The sequence below is a fragment of the Grampus griseus genome, assembly GCF_964374135.1.
Source record: "Grampus griseus genome assembly, chromosome: 20".
NCBI lineage: Eukaryota > Metazoa > Chordata > Mammalia > Artiodactyla > Delphinidae > Grampus > Grampus griseus.
In genome coordinates, this window is record NC_139014.1 from 18,706,541 (window position 1) to 18,725,768 (window position 19,228).

At 41.3% G+C, this 19,228-nt stretch overlaps 1 protein-coding gene across 8 annotated transcripts in view; it reads left to right on the forward strand.

Moving 5' to 3' along the window:
* BRCA1 (BRCA1 DNA repair associated) overlaps window positions 1-19,228 on the forward strand; it is a 62,012-nt gene that overhangs the window by 20,852 nt on the left and 21,932 nt on the right. For 4 of the 8 annotated variants that reach the window (XM_082678188.1, XM_082678185.1, XM_082678186.1 and 1 more), the window contains 5 exons: window positions 738-783; window positions 3,130-3,206; window positions 4,340-7,744; window positions 8,155-8,243; window positions 14,277-14,448. In XM_082678188.1, the coding sequence (XP_082534314.1) occupies window positions 738-783; window positions 3,130-3,206; window positions 4,340-7,744; window positions 8,155-8,243; window positions 14,277-14,448 (3,789 nt within the window). The remainder of the gene's footprint in view (window positions 1-737; window positions 784-3,129; window positions 3,207-4,339; window positions 7,745-8,154; window positions 8,244-14,276; window positions 14,449-19,228) is intronic. The other 4 variants (XM_082678189.1, XM_082678191.1, XM_082678190.1 and 1 more) reach the window with 1 other exon arrangement.

Consider the following 19,228-nt stretch of genomic DNA (forward strand, 5'->3'; position numbering starts at 1 on the left):
AAAGAAAGGGTGTCTGGTTATAAGTATGTGTAAATATACTTTGGAAATATGGAGAGTAGGGCTAAGAAAGAATGTGATGAGTGGGCTACAGCATTTGGAGGGATCTAAGATAACTTGTACTAGACGAGAAAGACTTAAGAACAGCTGAGCTCAGTTCAAGCAGGTCTCTCTATGTCTTATCGTTTAGAGTATATTTATAATTGGAAAGAACGGCCCTCCTTTGAGCTCCCAAGCACTAATGTTTGACATAGCACGTGTCATATTCTTTCAAAATTTCTTGTGTCTTTTCCCCTTTTAAGATCATAAGTTCCTAGACAACAGGTATTGCCTCATAAAAATAATCAAAATAATTATAGGAGAGAATATTTAGGAGCACCTACTGTAGTGCACGCACTGGTGTGTTTTACTTGTGTAACTCATTTAAGATGCATGACAAACCTGAGATGATTACTACTATTATACTTATTTTACAGATGAGGGAATTAAGGCACAGAGAGGTTAAGAAATTTTGCCAAGGTTGTAAAGCTAGTAAGTGAAAGGGTCATGATTCAAACCTGTGCTTATGACCACTTCTCTGTATTGCCTGACATGTATCATTGTGTCTGCCATGTAGTGGGTGCTCAGTAAATATTTCTTGAAGATATGTTTTGCAACAAGTGTATTTTTTGAGTTTAAGCCTTTCAATAAAAATCCTTTTATTGATTTGTTATTTGGGGGTATTTGGGGAATTTTTTTAGGATCTGATTCTTCTGAAGATACAGTTAATAAGGCCAGTTATTTCAGGTGAGTCAAAGAGAGCCTTTTTCTATGAAGCTGGCATTTTTGTATCTAGTTAATATTAAGGATTGATATTTCTTTAGGTTAGAATCATGGCATTGGAATAGACCTTAAAGACCATCTACTTTAATCTCCTCATTTTAAAGCTGAGAAAATATCCTTTTTTAAAATACTTATTTATTTGTTTGTTTGTTTTTGGTTGCATTGGTTCTTTGTTGCTGCGCACGGACTTTCTCTAGTTGCTGCGAGCGGGGGCTACTCTTCAGTGCAGTGCGCGGGCTTCTCATGGCGGTGGCTTCTCTTGTTGCAGAGCACGGGCTCTAGGTGCGCAGGCTTCAGTAGTTGTGGCATACGGGTTCAGTAGTTGTGGCTCGCGGGCTCTAGAGCACAGGCTCAACAGTTGTGGCACACGGGCTTAGCTGCTCAGTGGCATGTGGGATCTTCCCGGACCAGGGCTCGAACCCGTGTCCCCTGCATTGGCAGGCGGATTCTTTTTTTTTAACATCTTTATTGGGGTATAATTGCTTTACAATGGTGTGTTAGTTTCTGCTTTATAACAAAGTGAATCAGTTATACATATACATATGTTCCCATATCTTTTTCCTCTTGCGTCTCCCTCCCTCCCACCCTCCCTATCCCACCCCTCCAGGCAGTCACAAAACACCGAGCTGATCTCCCTGTGCTATGCAGCTGCTTCCCACTAGCTATCTACCTTACGTTTGGTAGTGTATATATGTCCATGCCTCTCTCTCGCTTTGTCACAGCTTACCCTTCCCTCTCTCCATATCCTCAAGTCCATTCTCTAGTATGTCTGTGTCTTTATTCCTGTCTTACCCCTAGGTTCTTCATGACATTTTTTTTTCTTAAATTCCATATATATGTGTTAGCATATGGTATTTGTCTTTCTCTTTCTGACTTACTTCACTCTGTATGACAGACTCTAGGTCTATCCACCTTGTTACAAATAGCTCAATTTTGTTTCTTTTTATGGCTGAGTAATATTCCATTGTATATATGTGCCACATCTTCTTTATCCATTCATCCGATGATGGGTACTTAGGTTGTTTCCGTCTCTGGGCTATTGTAAATAGAGCTGCAATGAACATTTTGGTACATGACTCTTTTTGAATTATGGTTTTCTCAGGGTATATGCCCAGTAGTGGGATTGCTGGGTCATATGGTAGTTCTATTTGTAGTTTTTTAAGGAACCTCCATACTGTTCTCCATAGTGGCTGTACCAATTCACATTCCCACCAGCAGTGCACAAGTGTTCCCTTTTCTCCACACCCTCTCCAGCATTTATTGTTTGTAGATTTTTTGATGATGGCCATTCTGACTGGTGTGAGATGATACCTCATTGTAGTTTTGATTTTCATTTCTCTAATGATTAATGATGTTGAGCATTCTTTCACGTGTTTGTTGGCAGTTTGTATATCTTCTTTGGAGAAATGTCTATTTAGGTCTTCGGCAGGCAGATTCTTAACCATTGCACCACCAGGGAAGTCCAGAAAATATCCTTTTTGCTTCGCTGGTTGGTTTCTTAGTAAAGAGTTTGAAAGAGTTTAAAGTAACAGTAGAACTATGCACAGACTTGCTTCCAGCAGATGGTTGTGCCCTAGCTTAATTCGTCGTGTATGATAGTGTTGACTCAGTGATAATTGTGGCTGTTGAAAACATTAGAGTACTCAGTTTTCAGTTCTTTCCTTCCTCTGTTCCTTAATTCCATCTGTAACTCAAACTTTGTCTACATAAATTAAACCATAATCTACAAGCAGCCCCCAACTGGGTTGTCAAATTGCTTTCGTTAGGAATTATTGCTTGACCCTGAGATCTGTGATGGTGTCATTGCCAATCAGATTTTGTTTGCAAATTACTTTTTCCTGATCTCTCAATTGGGAGAAAATGGTTTTTAGCCTGGAAAGAAGCACAGAAGGCAGTGCTGCAAAGTGGTGTGCTTTTGCATTCTATTGGAATGTCTGTTCCATCCCAGTGCTCCCTTTGTTTAGATAACTTTGTACTTGTATTCTCATTAAGATATATTTTAAGTTTTGTTGGTTTTCTCTTTACTGTCTTTTAGCTATTATTTGGCCATCATTTAAATTTTAGTTCTCATTTGTATGTCCATAAAGCAATGTTCTATGTTACTGCTGTGATTTTTGTGACTGTATGTTCTCAGTCTTTGACCGTTTCATTTTGACTAGAAGTTACTAAAGCACAGATTTCAAAAAGTGAATCAAATTGATAACCCTTATTGCAACCCTACCTAGAGGAGCTAAAATACTTGATCATGTGACAGCTATTTGCGCATATAAACCACTGTTTCTCACTAAGGCTTCTGTCTTTTCCCTATAGTGTAGGAGACCATGAATTGTTAGAAATCACCCCTCAAGGAGCCAAGGCTGAAGCCAGTTTGAATCGTGCAAAAAAGGGTAATGGCAAGTCTTCCAACTTAATGGGCACTAAAGAAAGAATAGGTAGATGCGGTACTGTAATTAGATTATTCTGAAGAACCATTTGGGACGTTTATAATTCACAACATTTCTTGGCAGAGTTAGAATATCGTTCTTTCTCAGATGTCATGGTACAGCCTGACAATGACACTAGACTGATATGGTTATAATAGTACCCTATGTAATTGGTTGTTGCCTTTACTTTTTTTTTTTTTTTTTTTTCTTTTTTGCGGTACGCGGGCCTCTCACTGTTGTGGCCTCTCCTGTTGCGGAGCACAGGCTCCGGATGCGCAGGCTCAGCGGCCATGGCTCACGGGCCCAGCCGCTCCACGGCATGTGGGATCTTCCCAGACCGGGGCATGAACCCGTGTCCCCTGCGTCGGCAGGCGGACCCTCAACCACTGCGCCACCAGGGAAGCCCTGCCTTTACTTTTAACTGCTGTGTTTTTATTTCATACTTTGCATACTGGTATTTAGATAGAGGGAGTATGAGTCTGAAGATAGAACAGAAGCACTATATGTCTGATGCCCAAACTGTGCTTTTTTTTTTTGATTGAAGTAGAGTTGATTTACAATATTGTGTTTTCTGCTGTACAGCAAAGTGATTCAATTTTACACATATATACATGTTTTGTAATATTATTTTCCATTATGGTTTATCACAGGATATTGAATATAGTTCCCTGTGCTATACAGTAGGATCGTATTATTTATCCATTCTATATATACTAGTTTGCATCTGCTAACCCCAAACTCCCCCTTCATCTCTCCCCCACCTTCCCTCCCCCTTAGCAACCACATGTCTGTTCTCCATGTCTGTGAGTCTCAAACTGTGCTTTTAATTCACTGTTAGAGTTTAGCAAAATAGGAGGTATGGTTTATGAGTAGGGAGAATTCTGAAATTAAAACTCTAATTATTTTGAGTGGAAATAATGAGAGTCTAGATACATAGGAATTGAGCAGAAGAGTATGAGCTACGTCTTCAGTACACTTGATAGTTGAGGTTTCTTTAAGAATAGCCAGTTCCTTCATTCCCCCTCAACCAAGTTGTATTAAGTACCTATTTTTTTCATAATAATTCAGTTTTTAAGCACCTTGTTTTTTTTTTCCAGCTGCTTGTGAGTTTTCTGAGAAGGACATAACAAAGGCTGAACATCATCAATTCAGTAATAAAGATTTGACCACCACTGAGAAGCATGAAACTGAGAAGCATCCAGAAAAGTATCAGGGTATTTTTGTTTCAAACTTGCATGTGGAGCCATGTGGCACAGATACTCATGCCAGCTCATTACAGCATGAAAACAGCAGTTTATTACTCACTAAAGACAGAATGAATGTAGAAAAGGCTGAATTCTGTAATAAAAGCAAACAGCTTGTCTTAGGAAAGAGCCAACAGAGCAGATGGGCTGAAAGTAAGGACACATGTAATGATAGGCAGACTCCCAGTACAGAGAAAAAGGTAGTTCTGAATGCTGATCCCCTATATGGGAGAAAAGAACTGAATAAGCAGAAACCTGCCTCCTCTGACAGTCCTAGAGATTCCCAAGAGTTTCCTTGGATAACACTGAACAGCAGCATACAGAGAGTTAATGAATGGTTTTCCAGAAGTGACGAAATGCTAACTTCTTACGACTCACGTGATGGGGCATTTGAATCAAACACTGAAGTAGCTCGTGCAGTGGAAGTTCCAAAGGAAGTTGATGGATATTTGGGTTCTTCAGAGAAAATAGACTTAATGGCCAGTGATCCTCATGGTGCTTTAATACATGAAAGAGTCCACTCCAAACCAGTAGAGAGTAATATTGAAGATAAAATATTTGGGAAAACCTATCAGAGGAAGACAAGCCTCCCTAACTTGAGCCGCATAGCTGAAGATCTAATTATAGGAGCATCTACTGTAGAACCTCAGATAACACAAGAGCGCCCCCTCACAAAAAAACTAAAGCGTAAAAGGAGAAGTACATCAGGCCTTCATCCTGAGGATTTTATCAAGAAAGTCGATTTGGCAGTTCTTCCAAAGACTCCTGAAAAAATAATTGAGGGAACTGACCAAACAGAGCAGAATGGTCATGGGATAAATATTACTAGTAATGGTCATGAGACTGAAATGAAAGGTGGTTATGTTCAGAAAGAGAAAAATGCTAACCTAACAGAATCATTGGAAAAAGAATCTGCTTTCAGAAGTAAGGCTGAACCTATAAGCAGCAGTATAAGCAATATGGAACTAGAATTGAATATCCATAGTTCAGAAGCACCTAAAAATAGGCTGAGGAGGAAGTCCTCTACCAGGAACATTCATGCACTTGAACTAGCAGTCAGTAGAAACCCAAGCCCACCTAATCATACTGAACTACAAATTGATAGTTGTTCTAGCAGTGAAGAGATGAAGAAAAAACATTCCAGCCAAATGCCAGTCAGGCACGGCAAAAAGCTTCAATTCATGGGAGATAAAGAACCTACAACTGGAGCCAAGAAGAGTGACAAGCCACACAAACAAATAACTAAGAGACTTGCCAGTGACACTTACCCAGAACTAAATTTAACAAACATACCTGTTTTTTTTACTCACTGTTCTGGTTCTAATAAACTTCAAGAGTTTGTTAATCCTAGCCTTCAAAGAGAGGAGAGCCTAGGAACAATTCAAGTGTCAAATAATACCAAAGACCCCAAAGATCTGACATTAAGTAGAGGAAAAGGTTTGCAAATTGAAAGAGCTGTAGAGAGTACCAGTATTTCCTTGGTACCTGATACTGATTATGGCACTCAGGATAGTATCTCATTACTGGAAGCTGACACCCTAGGGAAGGCAAAGACAGCACCAAATCAACATGTGAGTCTGTGTGCAGCAATTGAAAGCCCCAAGGAACTTATCCCTGGTTGTTCTAAAGATATTAGAAACGACACAGAGGACTTTCAGGATCCACTGGGACATGATGTTAACCACATTCAGAAGGCGAGCATAGAAATGGAAGAGAGTGAACTTGATACACAGTATTTGCAGAATATGTTCAAGGTTTCAAAGCGTCAGACGTTTGCTCTGTTTTCAAATCCAGAAAAGGAATGTGCAACAGTCTGTGCCCACTCTGGGTCCTTAAGGGAACAAAGTCCAAGAGTCCCTCTTGAATGCAGACAAAAAGAAGAAAATCAGGGAAAGAGTGAGTCTAAAATCAAGCATATGCAGGCAATTAATACAACTGTGGACTTCCCTGTCGCTGGTCAAAAAGATAAGAAGCCGAGCGATCATGCCAAACGTAGCCCAGAAAGAGTAACTAGGCTTTGTCAGTCATCACAGTTCAGAGGCAACAAAACTGAGCTCATTATTGCAAATAAACATGGGATTTCACACAACCCATATCTTATACCATCACTTTCTCCCATCAGGTCATCTGTGAAAACTATATGTAAGAAAAACCTGTCAGAGGAAAAGTTTGAGGAACCTGTAATGTCACCTGAAAGAGCAATGGAAAACGAGAGCATCGTTCAAAGTACAGTACGCACAATTAGCCAAAATAACAGTCGAGAAAGCACTTTTAAAGAAGTCAACTCAAGCAGTATTAATGAAGTAGGTTCCAGTACTAATGAAGTAGGCTCTAGTATTAATGAAGTAGGTTCCAGTGGTGAAAACATTCAAGCAAAACTAGATAGAAACAGAGGACCTAAATTAAGTGCTTCGCTCAGATTAGGTCTTATGCAACCCGAAGTCTATAAGCAAAGTCTTCCTGTAAGTAACTGTCAACTTCCTGAAATAAAAAGGCAAGGAGAAAATGAAGGCACACTTCAGGCTGTTAATGAAGATTTCTCCCCATGTCTAAATCCAGATAACCTAGAACAACCTATGGGAAGAAGCCATGCTTCTCAGGTTTGTTCTGAGACACCTGATGAGTTGTTAAATGATGACAAAATAAAGGAAAGCAACTTTGCTGAAAGTGACATTGAGGAAAGATCTGCTGTTTTTAGCAAAAGTGTCCAAAAAGGAGAATTCAGAAGGAGCCCTGGCCCTTTAGCCCATCATACATCTTTGGTTCAGGGTCACGAAATAGGGGCTGAGTCCTCAGAAGAGAATGTGTCTAGTGAGGATGAAGAGCTTCCTTGCTTCCAACACTTATTTGGTAAAGTAACCAATACACTGTCTCCATCTACCAGACATAATGCTGTTGCCGCAGAGGGTCTATCTAAGGAAACAGAGGAGAACCTAATATCATTGAAGAATAGTTTAAATGACTGTAGTGACCACGTAACATCGGCAAAGGCATCCCAGGAACATCACCTTCATGAGGAAGCGAGATGTTCTGATAGCTTATTTTCTTCACGGTGCAGTGCAGTGGAAGACTTGACCGCTAATACAAACACCCAGGATCCTTTCTTGATGTTTGATCCTCTTTCCAAACAAGTGGGGCATCAGTCTGAAAACCAGGAAGTTCTGAGTGACAAGGAATTGGTTTCAGATGATGACGAAAGGGAAACTGGCTGGGAAGAGGATAATCATCAAGAAGAGCAGAGTGTGGATTCAGACTTAGGTATTGGAACCAGGTTTTTGTGTTTGCCCCCGTCTATTTTATAGAAATGAACTAAATGTTTATGCCTTTGGGGGAGCACATTTTACGAGTTTCCAAGTACAATGAAAGTAACTGCTTCTTAAACTTTAAACATGTTCCTCCCAAGGTGCTTTTCCTCAAAAGTCCTTTACTCAGCTAGAACATCTTTTCTATTTGAATGAGATTTAATGCCCTAATTATTGGTGGACTTGCTTCTGGTTTTCATCCTTACGATTCCTAAGAGGAAGTCTGGTGTCCCTAAACAAAGAGTGTAATCATTTTGTGTGACATGAAAGTGAAGTTTGTCCTGTCAATGAGAAGAAACAGGTACTGCAAGTTGGAGTATTGGCTGTCTGTTTTTACATCTTAATCTATTTTTATTATCATTTAAGGTGAAGCAGCATCCGAGTATGAGAGTGAAACAAGCCTCTCTGAAGACTGTTTGGGGCTGTCCTCTCAGAGCGATATCTTAACCACTCAGGTAAAAGCACATGGGGATGTGTGTGTGGTGTTCTCAGTGCTATGCATCCCGCATTCTTACATTTGCTTATATAACCTCTTAGAATTAATGGTATAACAGTTGTGTGTGGGACCTTGTCTCCTCAAATTGGATTGTAAGCACCGAGATGGAACACATTACCTCCTACTTCATACACACACATACACACATGTACGTACCAACATGCTCACTGCAGAACACTAAATGCTGAATTTAATGAATAAGTGAAACCTTCAAAACCCATTTGCCCTATAGCAAAAACACATATGAAAGCACTACTGTATCAAATAGAGGGGTGTGTTTCTTCTCAGTACCAAATTGACACCTACAGAGTTCTCTTCCTGTTAGACACTATCTAGCCTTTCACTGTTTGGTGGATACTTCTTTTTGTTTTTTCTTTTTAAATCGTATAGTTATTTGTTCTTCAGTGCCTGTAAGTCATCTTTTTTCTTTAAAAAGTACACAATGTTACTTCTTGCTCCTAGTGGTCAATATCCAATATTTTGGTGACTTGTGAGGGGGGTAACAGCTTTGTCATATCTACAACATTTGGTAACATGAATATTTCAGTACTCCAGGCAGAACAGTCTCCTAGAAAAAGCATTCTCTACCACAGCATCTAAAAATTAACATCATATTCCTCACAGAACCTGGCTCTGTCTCCTAATTTTTATGTTGTAGGAGTGGCACCAAAATTTTCTAAGTTCTCACATTCAAAACTTCAGGCTCATTCAGCTTTTTTTTCTCCCTTCCTTCCTTCCTTCCTCCCTTCCTTCCTTCCGTTGCGCCAGGTCTTTAGTTGTGCCATGTGGGATTTTCTAGTTGCAGCAAGTGGGATCTAGTTCCGTGACCAGGGATCGAACCCAGGCCCCCTGCATTGGGAGCGCAGAGTCTTAACCACTGGACCACCAGGGAAGACCCTCAACTTATTTTTTTAGAATATTGACACAGTGGTTGCTGGTGGTAATGGTGAGAGTTCTGTACCTGGCTGTGTTACTCTAGGCAATTTACTTATCATCTCTGAACTATAGTATGTACATTCTTAAAATGGAGATACCTGGACCACCTTGAATCATCCTGCCATGACTTCTTTTTCTCACCTAAACCTTAAATACACCTTCAGCTGCTAGCAAAAAGTGACATTTTTTCCTGAACTTCCTGAAATTCCAGATTAGATAAAACTGAGAAAAACCGATAGTCTTATAATATTGTATATGTGCATCATAAAAAACTTAGAAAATACAGATAAATAAAAATCATCCCTGACAGTCCAGTGGTTAAGACTCCGTGCTTCCACTGCAGGGGCACGGGTTCCATCCCTGTTGGGGAACTAAGATCCCACATGCTGCAGAGCAACTAAGCCTGTGCGCCGCTGTTACTGAGCTTGCGCAGCACAGCTAGAGAGCCCACTTGCCACAATGAAAGATCCTGCATGCCCCAAGTAAGACCCAACACAACCAAAACTTAAAAAAAAAAAAAAAGAGAGAGATTGGTTTGGTAAATGTTAACATTTATCTCTGGTATGATATACAAAAGATAGGTAATAGTTGTTGCCTTCAGGTGGGGAAATAGATGATTGGGAGAAGGAGAAGGAGGAAGCCTTACTTTTCTCTGAATATCCTTTTGTGCCTTGAATTTTATACCATGAACTTGTATTAATTATTTTTAAAATTAAATTCTATGCATTAAAAATCATTATTATTAACTTATTGGTATATATTCTTTCTTCTTCCTATTGTACACAGGGGTGTGTGTGTGTGTGTGTATACCTTATCTTTAAAAAACATTCAGATGGTACTCTACATACTTACATTGTTTTTACTATGTCACTAAATTTTCTTCAATGAATTTATTTTTAACTACTATATAGTATTCTTTCCTTGTGTACACCATGATTTATTCAACCTATTGCTGAATATGAGGGTTTCAGGGCAAGAGACACAGTTTGCTATCATGTACAGCACTGTATTATTATCTTAAAAAAAATTTATTTGGTTGCACTGGGTCTTAGTTGCAGCAGGCGGGCTCCTTAGTTGCAGCTTGCCGGCTCCTTAGTTGCAGCACACGGGCTCCTTAGTTGTGGTGTACGAACTCTTATTTGTGGCATGCATGTGGGATCTAGTTCCCTGACCAGGGATCAAACCCAGGCCCCCTGCATTGGAAGTGCAGAGTCTTATCCACTGCGCCACTAGGGAAGTCCCTGTAGTATTATCTTGATAACTAAATATTTACCCACATCCCCAATGACTTCCTTAGTATAAATTCCTAGGACTGGAATTTTTCTGTTTGGTACATGTTATTAAATTGTCCTTTAGAAAGACTGAACCAAGCTGTGCTCTTCTAGCCCCTGTGGTACTTGGTAGCTCCCATTTTCCTATACCTTTGCCAACACTGGGTAGTATCCAGTTCTAAACTTCTGAGTCTTGGCATTGCTATGAGGACTATAGATAGAGGGCTTGTCTTCTACTGCCTGTTTTCAACACAGAGCAAATCCTTCCAGGACTGAAGCCTGCTGGAGTCAGGAAGAAACCTCTGAGACCACTGCCTGTTCTGTGCCTGAATTGTCACCTGTATTCTCCACTTCTGCAGGATTGCCATGGTGACTAAATTAATGAAAAGATTTTGGAGTCCTTTTCTTTTTTTTTCTTTTTTGGCTGTGCTGCACAGCTTGCAGGATCTTAGTTCCCCAGCCAGGGATCAAACCTGTGCCTCCTGCGGCGGAAGTGCAGAGTCCTAACCACTAGACCGCCAGGGAATTCCCTAGGAGGCCTTTTCTCTGTTTGCAATTACTATGATCCTTTCTCAGTGTGGATTTGGGGCTCTGTCAACGTGACTTTCACCTTTTTATCCCTTGTGTTTTAGAGTTGTAGTGTTCGGTTTCTGATTCCATCTGCCTTAGCCATATTGTATAATATTTGACATTCAATAAACTACCTCCTTGTTTTCTATATTTCTGATCTTGTTCCCAGAGATATATGTCTATTTGTTCAAGATTCATTTTATAACCTGTTTTTGTCAAGCATCTACCCAAAACAGAGCCAAAGTCAGATTTCAGGGCTAACTTAAATCTAGAGTAGCTCCAACAAGCAAAATGATTGAAGTGGGATCTTTTCCCAAGGTCTGTTTACACAGAACTGGGGAGACATATATAGGAGATAAATCCTAATTTGGTATCATTAGTATCTGTGCTTTATCAAAGACTGATTAACTATATTTATTCATTAATTCATTTCTGTATTAAGCATTTACTAAATGCTTACTGCCTGCTGGGTGTTAGGGATACAAAAATGATTAAGGAAGGATTCCATCCATCTGGGAGGAACATTCCACTTCGGTATACTAATGCACTAGCAGTATAAATGAAGCACTGAGGGGTCATCTGTTCCTGACAGGAGATGTACTATTGGTGGGGACTTCTGAAGGAGATATTCAAGCTGGACCTTAAAAGATGAGAATTTTTTCCAGGTGGAAAGAGAAGAGAGGCAGTAAATCAAGGCAAAGGCACGGAGGCGTGAAATCATGCCCAGGAAACACAAAGTTGTCCCATGTGACTGGAAAACAGGGCATACGTGGTGGTTTTGGGGAGAAACAAGAGATAAGATCAGAGTGTGGAGGCCCTTTTGATTGATTGATTGATTTTGGGCTGAGTTGGGTCTTAGTTGCTGCAAGCGGGCTTTCTCTAGTTGCGGCGAGCGGGGGCTGCTCTTCGTTGTGGTGCGTGGGCTTCTCATTGCGGTGGCTTCTCTTATTGCAGAGCACAGGCTCTAGGTGTGCAGGCTTCAGTAGTTCTGGCACGCAGGCTTCAGTAGTTGTGGCTCACGGGCTCTAGAGTGCAGGCTCAGTAGTTGTGGCACGCGGGCTTACTTGCTCCGCGGCATGTGGGATCTTCCCGGACCAGGGCTCGAACCCATGTCCCCTGCATTGGCAGGCGGATTCTTAACCAGTGCGCCACCAGCGAAGCCCGTGAAGGCCCTTTTGAATGCTGTGCTTAGGAATTTGGAATTTATCATGAGATCAATAACGAGTAATAATTATACAGTATTCAGAAAGTGTTAACTTTTTATATGAGCAGTTGTATACAACTAAGCTCCTAATGGAAAAAGAGACATGATAAACATGGCTTTTAGGGAACTTTAGCTGTATTAAAAGTAGATATCAGAGTAGCACAGTGGGAATAGAAAAGAAAAGTAGGACTAATTCAAGAAACACAAGAATTAGAATCAAGAAAACTTGGTAACCAATTTGGGTTTAGTCTCCCAAATGTATCAGGCCAATTGCCTGCAGGGGAATTTGTCCAAGTTATAAAGTAACTGCTTTGGGAGAACCCAAAGGAAAGTTATGTACCTATAATTCTCCCATTACTTTTCCGATTTTCTAACCTATTTAATGGCCACAGAAGTTAGATGTGATGGTTGTGGCAGTAGTGACTGATAGAGCTCCTTGAAGCTTATCAGGTATCCTGGTTTCATTCCAGATTTACTGAGGTGAGCCCTTGGCTAGGATTTGATCAGTAATGGAACTACTCACAAGACACCACGTGGTGGCAATGGTGCTGCTGTGGACATTGGCAACAAAGCAGTCTCAGGGTAGTAGTGGAAGCCTTAGTGGAGCAGGGAATGCATTTCCCAGTCATAAAAACCTCCTAAAAACTGTGAACTCAGTGTAGCAGGAGAAAGTAGATGGCTTGTTTTTAGCAGAGGGCAAAGTCATTTGCGAGGATCAGAAGAAACAGGGTGAAACAATCTGTTTCCCCAGGGTTTGCTGGCAACCATACATGCTCCTTCTAAAAGTAGTGAAGAAATGTATATTTTGGAGAGCTCCTTACTTACGAAATACTTCGCTTATCAAAAACCTTAGACTTAGCAGATTTCTTCTTCATATGGAGAAATAAACATCAGGAGCCTCATAAGCAAGAGGAGCCCATTATCTTGAATTGAGAACAATAACTGGCCTTACAGGCTTTCTGAGGGCTCGTTCTGCTGGATCCTTCCATATAGCCGGTTCTTCTCTGCAGCGATCTCTAGGTACCCCGTCCCCATCTAGAATGGCAGCACCATTCTAGGGCTGTATCCCCAGTGCCTGACACATAATAGGTGGTCAACAAATAGTTGTTGAATGAATAAATAGATAAATTAATGAATTAGCTCTTTGCTTGTTCTGTTAGAAACTAAATGTTCAAAGAATCCCAGAAAAGGAAGTGACCTCACAAGCCAGAGATTAGACATTTTTATATGGACTAACCCAAATCTCTTATGAGTGCCACAATACCAAATTTTTGAAATGCAGCCTTTGGAAGATGTTAACAGAATCATGCTAATTTTAAATACCAAAAGTGTTTTAAGTACCTTATTTTTTCACTCCCTAGCTTTAAAAGAAAATAACCAACTTCAAAAGGACATCACAATAAAACAAGCCTATTTGGGAGAGTTTGAGGAATTTTTTCTCCCCTTCTAACATCTTTCTGAAATAATTTCATGGGCATTAACTGCATGAATATGGTCAGATTAAAAGGTGCTCAGGGCTTCCCTGGTGGCGCAGTGGTTAAGAATCTGCCTGCCAATGCAGGGGACACGGGTTTGAGCTGTGGTCCAGGAAGATCCCACATACCGCGGAGCAACTAAGCCCATGCACCACAATGACTGAGCCTGCGCTCCAGAGCCCGCGTGCCACAACTACTGAGCCCACGTGCCACAACTACTGAAGCCCGCGCGCTTAGAGCCCGTGCTCTGCAATGAGAAGCTGCCACAATGAGAAGCCCGCTCACCACAAGGAAGAGTAGCCCCTGCTCAACGCAACTAAAGAAAGACCACGTGCAGCAACGAAGACCCAACGCAGCCATAGATAAATAAATAGATAAATAAATAAATTTTAAAAAAGGTGGTCAGGCAGAACTTATAATTCCATACAAAGTGATTTCAAGTCCCACGGTAAAATTAATTGGTGTAACATATTCTTGATCTCTGGCAAGTTTCTAAAAGAGTATAACTTTCTTGGTGTCGTTTCTCGTGTCTGCAGCAGAGGGATACCATGCAAGATAACCTGCTAAAGATCCAGCAGGAAATGGCCGAACTGGAAGCTGTGTTAGAGCAGCACGGGAGCCAGCCTTCTCACAGCTCCCCTTCCCTCATAGCCGATTCTTGTGCCTCTGAGGACCTGCTAAATCTGGAACAAAACACATCAGAAAAAGGTTTGTAATATTGGCCAAACTGTTACCTTAAGCAAAATTCTTCCCTCCCTAAGCCTTTATCTCTTTCTGAAAAGTATGGACCCAGCTCCAACATTTTATATCTTTGCTCAGCATATATTTGCCGAGTCACTCCTTGGGAAATCTTAGAGCCTTGCTTCTAGTCCCTGCTTACAACTAATTTACCATTCAGAGGGCCCAAGACAGTCAGTAAGCATCGTCATCTGAGTACCCACAGTAAGCAAATGCTATGGGGCGCCCACAGGAAGCTGAGTGTCATGGGGCAGATTGGAAACAGGTAACCCCATCATTTTAGAAAGCTTATAAAAAAACCACTCAGACATGTTTCTTATAGCACTGGTGTCAGATCACGAAGCCCTATTTAATCACTTTCTGGTTTATAGAGAGAGACGTCTATGTATACTTCAGGAACTGCACCTTGATCCACAGAAAGCCCAATTATGTGGCAGAGACAGGTGCTTTATAACAACATGATTGTTATCAACAAGACGAGGCATTTGGAGTAACTGGGCAGGTGGAGCTGCTCTGAGCTGACTCCCTATAAGAAGTGAGCACCGAGCTGAGAAATAACCTGGCATAAAGGAAGGAAAGTGAGATGAAAATTTGAGTTTTAACTGGAAAAAGCCTGTGAAAAACAACACATCAGGCAGGGTTTTAAACGGGCAAATACAGACACGCATGAGAGGCTAGGCATAGGCCTGGGTTCCAGGAGAGAGCTGGTGCTTAGGAACTAGCACTCCCAGAGTGCTAGCTACCCAGCTAACTTAGTGTTAAAGTCCCTTCTTCGTTCTCCCTCCCTTCCTCAGGCCTACAGGGGGCCAAAGGGCCTTCCTTTGAGTCTTTCTAGGAACTCTACTCTTAATTATTCAAGAGAGTGGCGTTGGTCCCGGAGTGTGCCTTGTAGTGTTTTTATGTTCAGAGAGAAACAGTAAGTAGCTCATGCATGAGAAGCTAGGAACTCTGTTGCTATGGCAGTGGTTCAAAATGTATTTCCTTAAATGCATTCTTTGTAACTATCTTCATTTAGTTCATCTCCCAGATAAAGTAGCCCCAAGTCTCACCACCATCACAATTCTTGTTGGTGCTTTCACCACCTTCAATCTAAAAACAGACTAGACTTTCAATTTTAATGCACCAGATATAAAATGTTATTGTCTGGCTTTGAATATATGTGTGAATCTACTATCTCATCTTTGTTGGGGGGCGTATTTTTTCCTGAAGATCTGTACACAAAATGTTTCTTTGTGGCTTTTCTTTTTTCATAAGTGCTATACTTTTATATATTCTATTTTACTATGGATTTGAAAAACTCTGAAAATTTCTTCTGAATTTCTATATAAAACTTTTTTTTTATGAAAGAGCCTTTACTCTATCCTTTGTGGTAAACTTACTCATTGGTCTACTTTCTCATGAAATTATAACATCCTCAGAGTTTTGAGGTAGGTGGGTAAATGTTGAGAGGAGGGAGGAGAGGCTTATGAGAATTTCTCCATTTAAAAAAAAAGTGTCCCGGGCTTCCCTGGTGGCGCAGTGGTTGAGAGTCCGCCTGCCGATGCAGGGGACACGGGTTCGTGCCCCGGTCCGGGAAGATCCCACATGCCGCGGGGCGGCTGGGCCCGTGAGCCATGGCCGCTGAGCCTGCGCGTCCGGAGCCTGTGCTCTGCAACGGGAGAGGCCACAACAGTGAGAAGCCCGCGTACCGCAAAAAAAAACAAAAACAAAAACAAAAACAAAAAAAAGTGTCCCCTCTCCCAACTCCACAGAGAGTGTCTGCCATGCCCACTTATATTTGCACAACTTGAATATGTTTTTCAAATTGCTCAAATGCTACTTCTCAAGGAGATCACCTATAACCATGGTTTTTTTTGTTTGTTTTTTTTGTTTTTTGCGGTACGCGGGCCTCTCACTGCTGTGGCCTCTCCCTTTGCGGAGCACAGGCTCTGGACGCGCAGGCTCAGTGGCCATGGCTCACGGGCCTAGCCGCTCCGCGGCATGTGGGATCTTTCCGGACCGGGGCACGAACCCGTGTCCCCTGTATCGGCAGGCAGACTCAACCACTGCGCCACCAGGGAAGCCCAACCACGGTATTTTTTATTGTAATTTTTAAGTCTCTGACTTTTCCAGCCCCACTTTACCCTGTTATACTGTTACATTTTTTCAATAGCCCTTATTAACCTTTTTTTTTTTTTAATTTATTTTTGGCTGCGTTGGGTCTTCGTTGCTGGGCTCGGGCTTTCTCTAGTTGCGGTGAGCGGGGGCTACTCTTCATTGGGGTGCAGGCTTCACATTGCAATTGCTTCTCTTGTTACAGAGCACAGGCTGTAGGTGCACAGGCTTCAGTAGTTGTGGCTCACAGGCTCTAGAGTACAGGCTCAGTAGTTGTGGCACATGGGCTTAGTTGCTCCACAGCTTGTGGGATCTTCCCGGACCGGGGCTTGAACCTGTGTCCCCTGCATTGGCAGGTGGATTCTTAACCACTGTGCCACCAGGGAAGGCCCTTAACTTTTTTTTTTTTTTTTTTTTTTCCGGTACGCGGGCCTCTCACTGTTGTGGCCTCTCCCGTTGCGGAGCAACAGGCTCCGGACGTGCAGGCTTAGCGGCCATGGCTCACGGGCACAGCTGCTCCGCAGCATGTGGGATCTGCCCAGACCGGGGCACGAACCCGTGTCCCCTGCAACGGCAGGCGGACTCTCAACCACTGCACCACCAGGGAAGCCCGGCCCTTAACTTTTAACAATATCAAGTTTGTTTTGCATGTTGTTTAGAGTTCCTCCTTACCTCCCACTAGAATGTAGGCTCCATCTGGGCAGAGAACCCTTACACCTGAGCCTGGAACACAGTAGGCGCTCAATAAATATTTTAATTCACATGATTAAAACTCTGAAGCCCACTCTAGAGTTACTGAAAGAAAATTTCTGGGTATGGATTCTGGAATTTTGTGGCTTTATTTCTGAAACAATTTGAGCATCTACTTAATAGCAGCTCAAGTTTTGTGCCTTTTTCCCTCTTAAATTGGTGTGAGTCTAACTGAAATTCAAGCAAACTTCTTAATCCTGGGAAAAGGAGTTTTGTTTACCTTCAGCTGTACTAAAATGACTTATTATTTAAATAAATGTTTTATTTTTGAATAACTCTAGATTTACAGAAAAGCAGCAATGATAGTACAGAGAGTTCCTACAAGAACTCTACCTCTTACCTAGTTTCAGTTTCCCCTAATGTTGTCATCTTACATTACCATGGTAATTTTGTCAGAACGAAGAAACCAACATTGGCACATTACTAGTAATAAGCGAAACTCTAGACTTAATCATATTTCACCAGTTTTTATTTTTTAATTTATTTTTATTTTATTATTATTTTTATTTATTTTTAGCTGTGTTGGGTCTTCGTTTTTGTGGGAGGGCTTTCTCTAGTTGCAGCAAGCGGGGGCCACTCTTCATCGCGGTGCGCAGGCTTCTCACTATCGCGGCCTCTCTTGTTGCGGAGCACAGGCTCCAGACGCGCAGGCTCAGTAGTTGTGGCTCACGGGCCTAGTTACTCTGCGGCATGTGGGATCTTCCCAGACCAGGGCTCGAACCCGTGTCCCCCGCATTGGCAGGCAAACTCTCAACCACTGCGCCACCAGGGAAGCCCCAGTTTTTATTTTTTAAGAATCCGTATTCTTAATGATGATGAAAGCTCCTTTTCCAGGATCTTTACATCAGATGTCCTGCCCTCAGCCTAGATCTGCCCTACTGTTTGCCTAAGGGTCATTCCCAAGCCTGCATAATATTTTTGAGCAAACGTGTATTCTTACCCATTACGAATGATGTGTACCTCCCTCTGCAGGTAAAGCTATTTCATATCAGGCACTTTGTTTTTATTTTTGTTTTGTTTTTTTCCTCCTGAATTACCTGTCATTCATAAAGCAAACATTAGCATTTGTAACATCGTAGTCCATTACAGCTGAAATGATTTTCAGACACATCTGAGCTTTTCTGCCCTACAGTACGTTCATTCCTGAAAGCTTATAGTTTATCATTTCTCAATATCTCTTTCCTCCTTTTCAATGTCTTTCTCTTTGATTCTTCCCAATACTTTTCAACAATGCTTATTAGCACCTAATAGGCAGTCAGTAAATTTATTAAATGTTTGGTCTGGCCCGTATTCCCTACCCATGAAGAATATAACATATTAAGACCCACAGATGAAGGAATGATTTCGGGGGGACTACAGTACTGTTCCAGTACTTGGGCTCTGTATCACTGCATCTATGAAATAAAGATTAAGGAAAAAGAAGAGCAGAAAAGTTTTTCCCTGTATTTTTTAGGTACTATTGAGTTATTGAGTCCTAACTCAGGTTAGCTTATTTTCTTTGTAGCTTGGGCCCCATTGTAGTGAAAAGAGGAACTTGTATGTTAAATGTCCAGGTGGTAGAATGACCTTTTTAATATCTATTTTTGTGTCTGAGGCCTTTCCCTCCCCACCCTTCCACTTAAAAAAATAAAAAAGCCCTTTCCAATAGTTCATTCTGTCACTTTGCTGTACACTGGTAACTAACAACATTGTAAATCAACTATACTTTAATAAGTTTTTTTTAATTAAAAAAATAATTAATTCTGTTTGGTGTGATTCCTTAGACATTGCACATTACCTTTTATCAGTGATCACCTTGTATTTAGGGGGGAAATGATGCCTATATTAAAAACTTTACATTCCAGTTGGAAGAAAAACCTGCTGGTGCATGGTTAGACCCTTCTTTGTTTCAGCACCTTACAGTAGC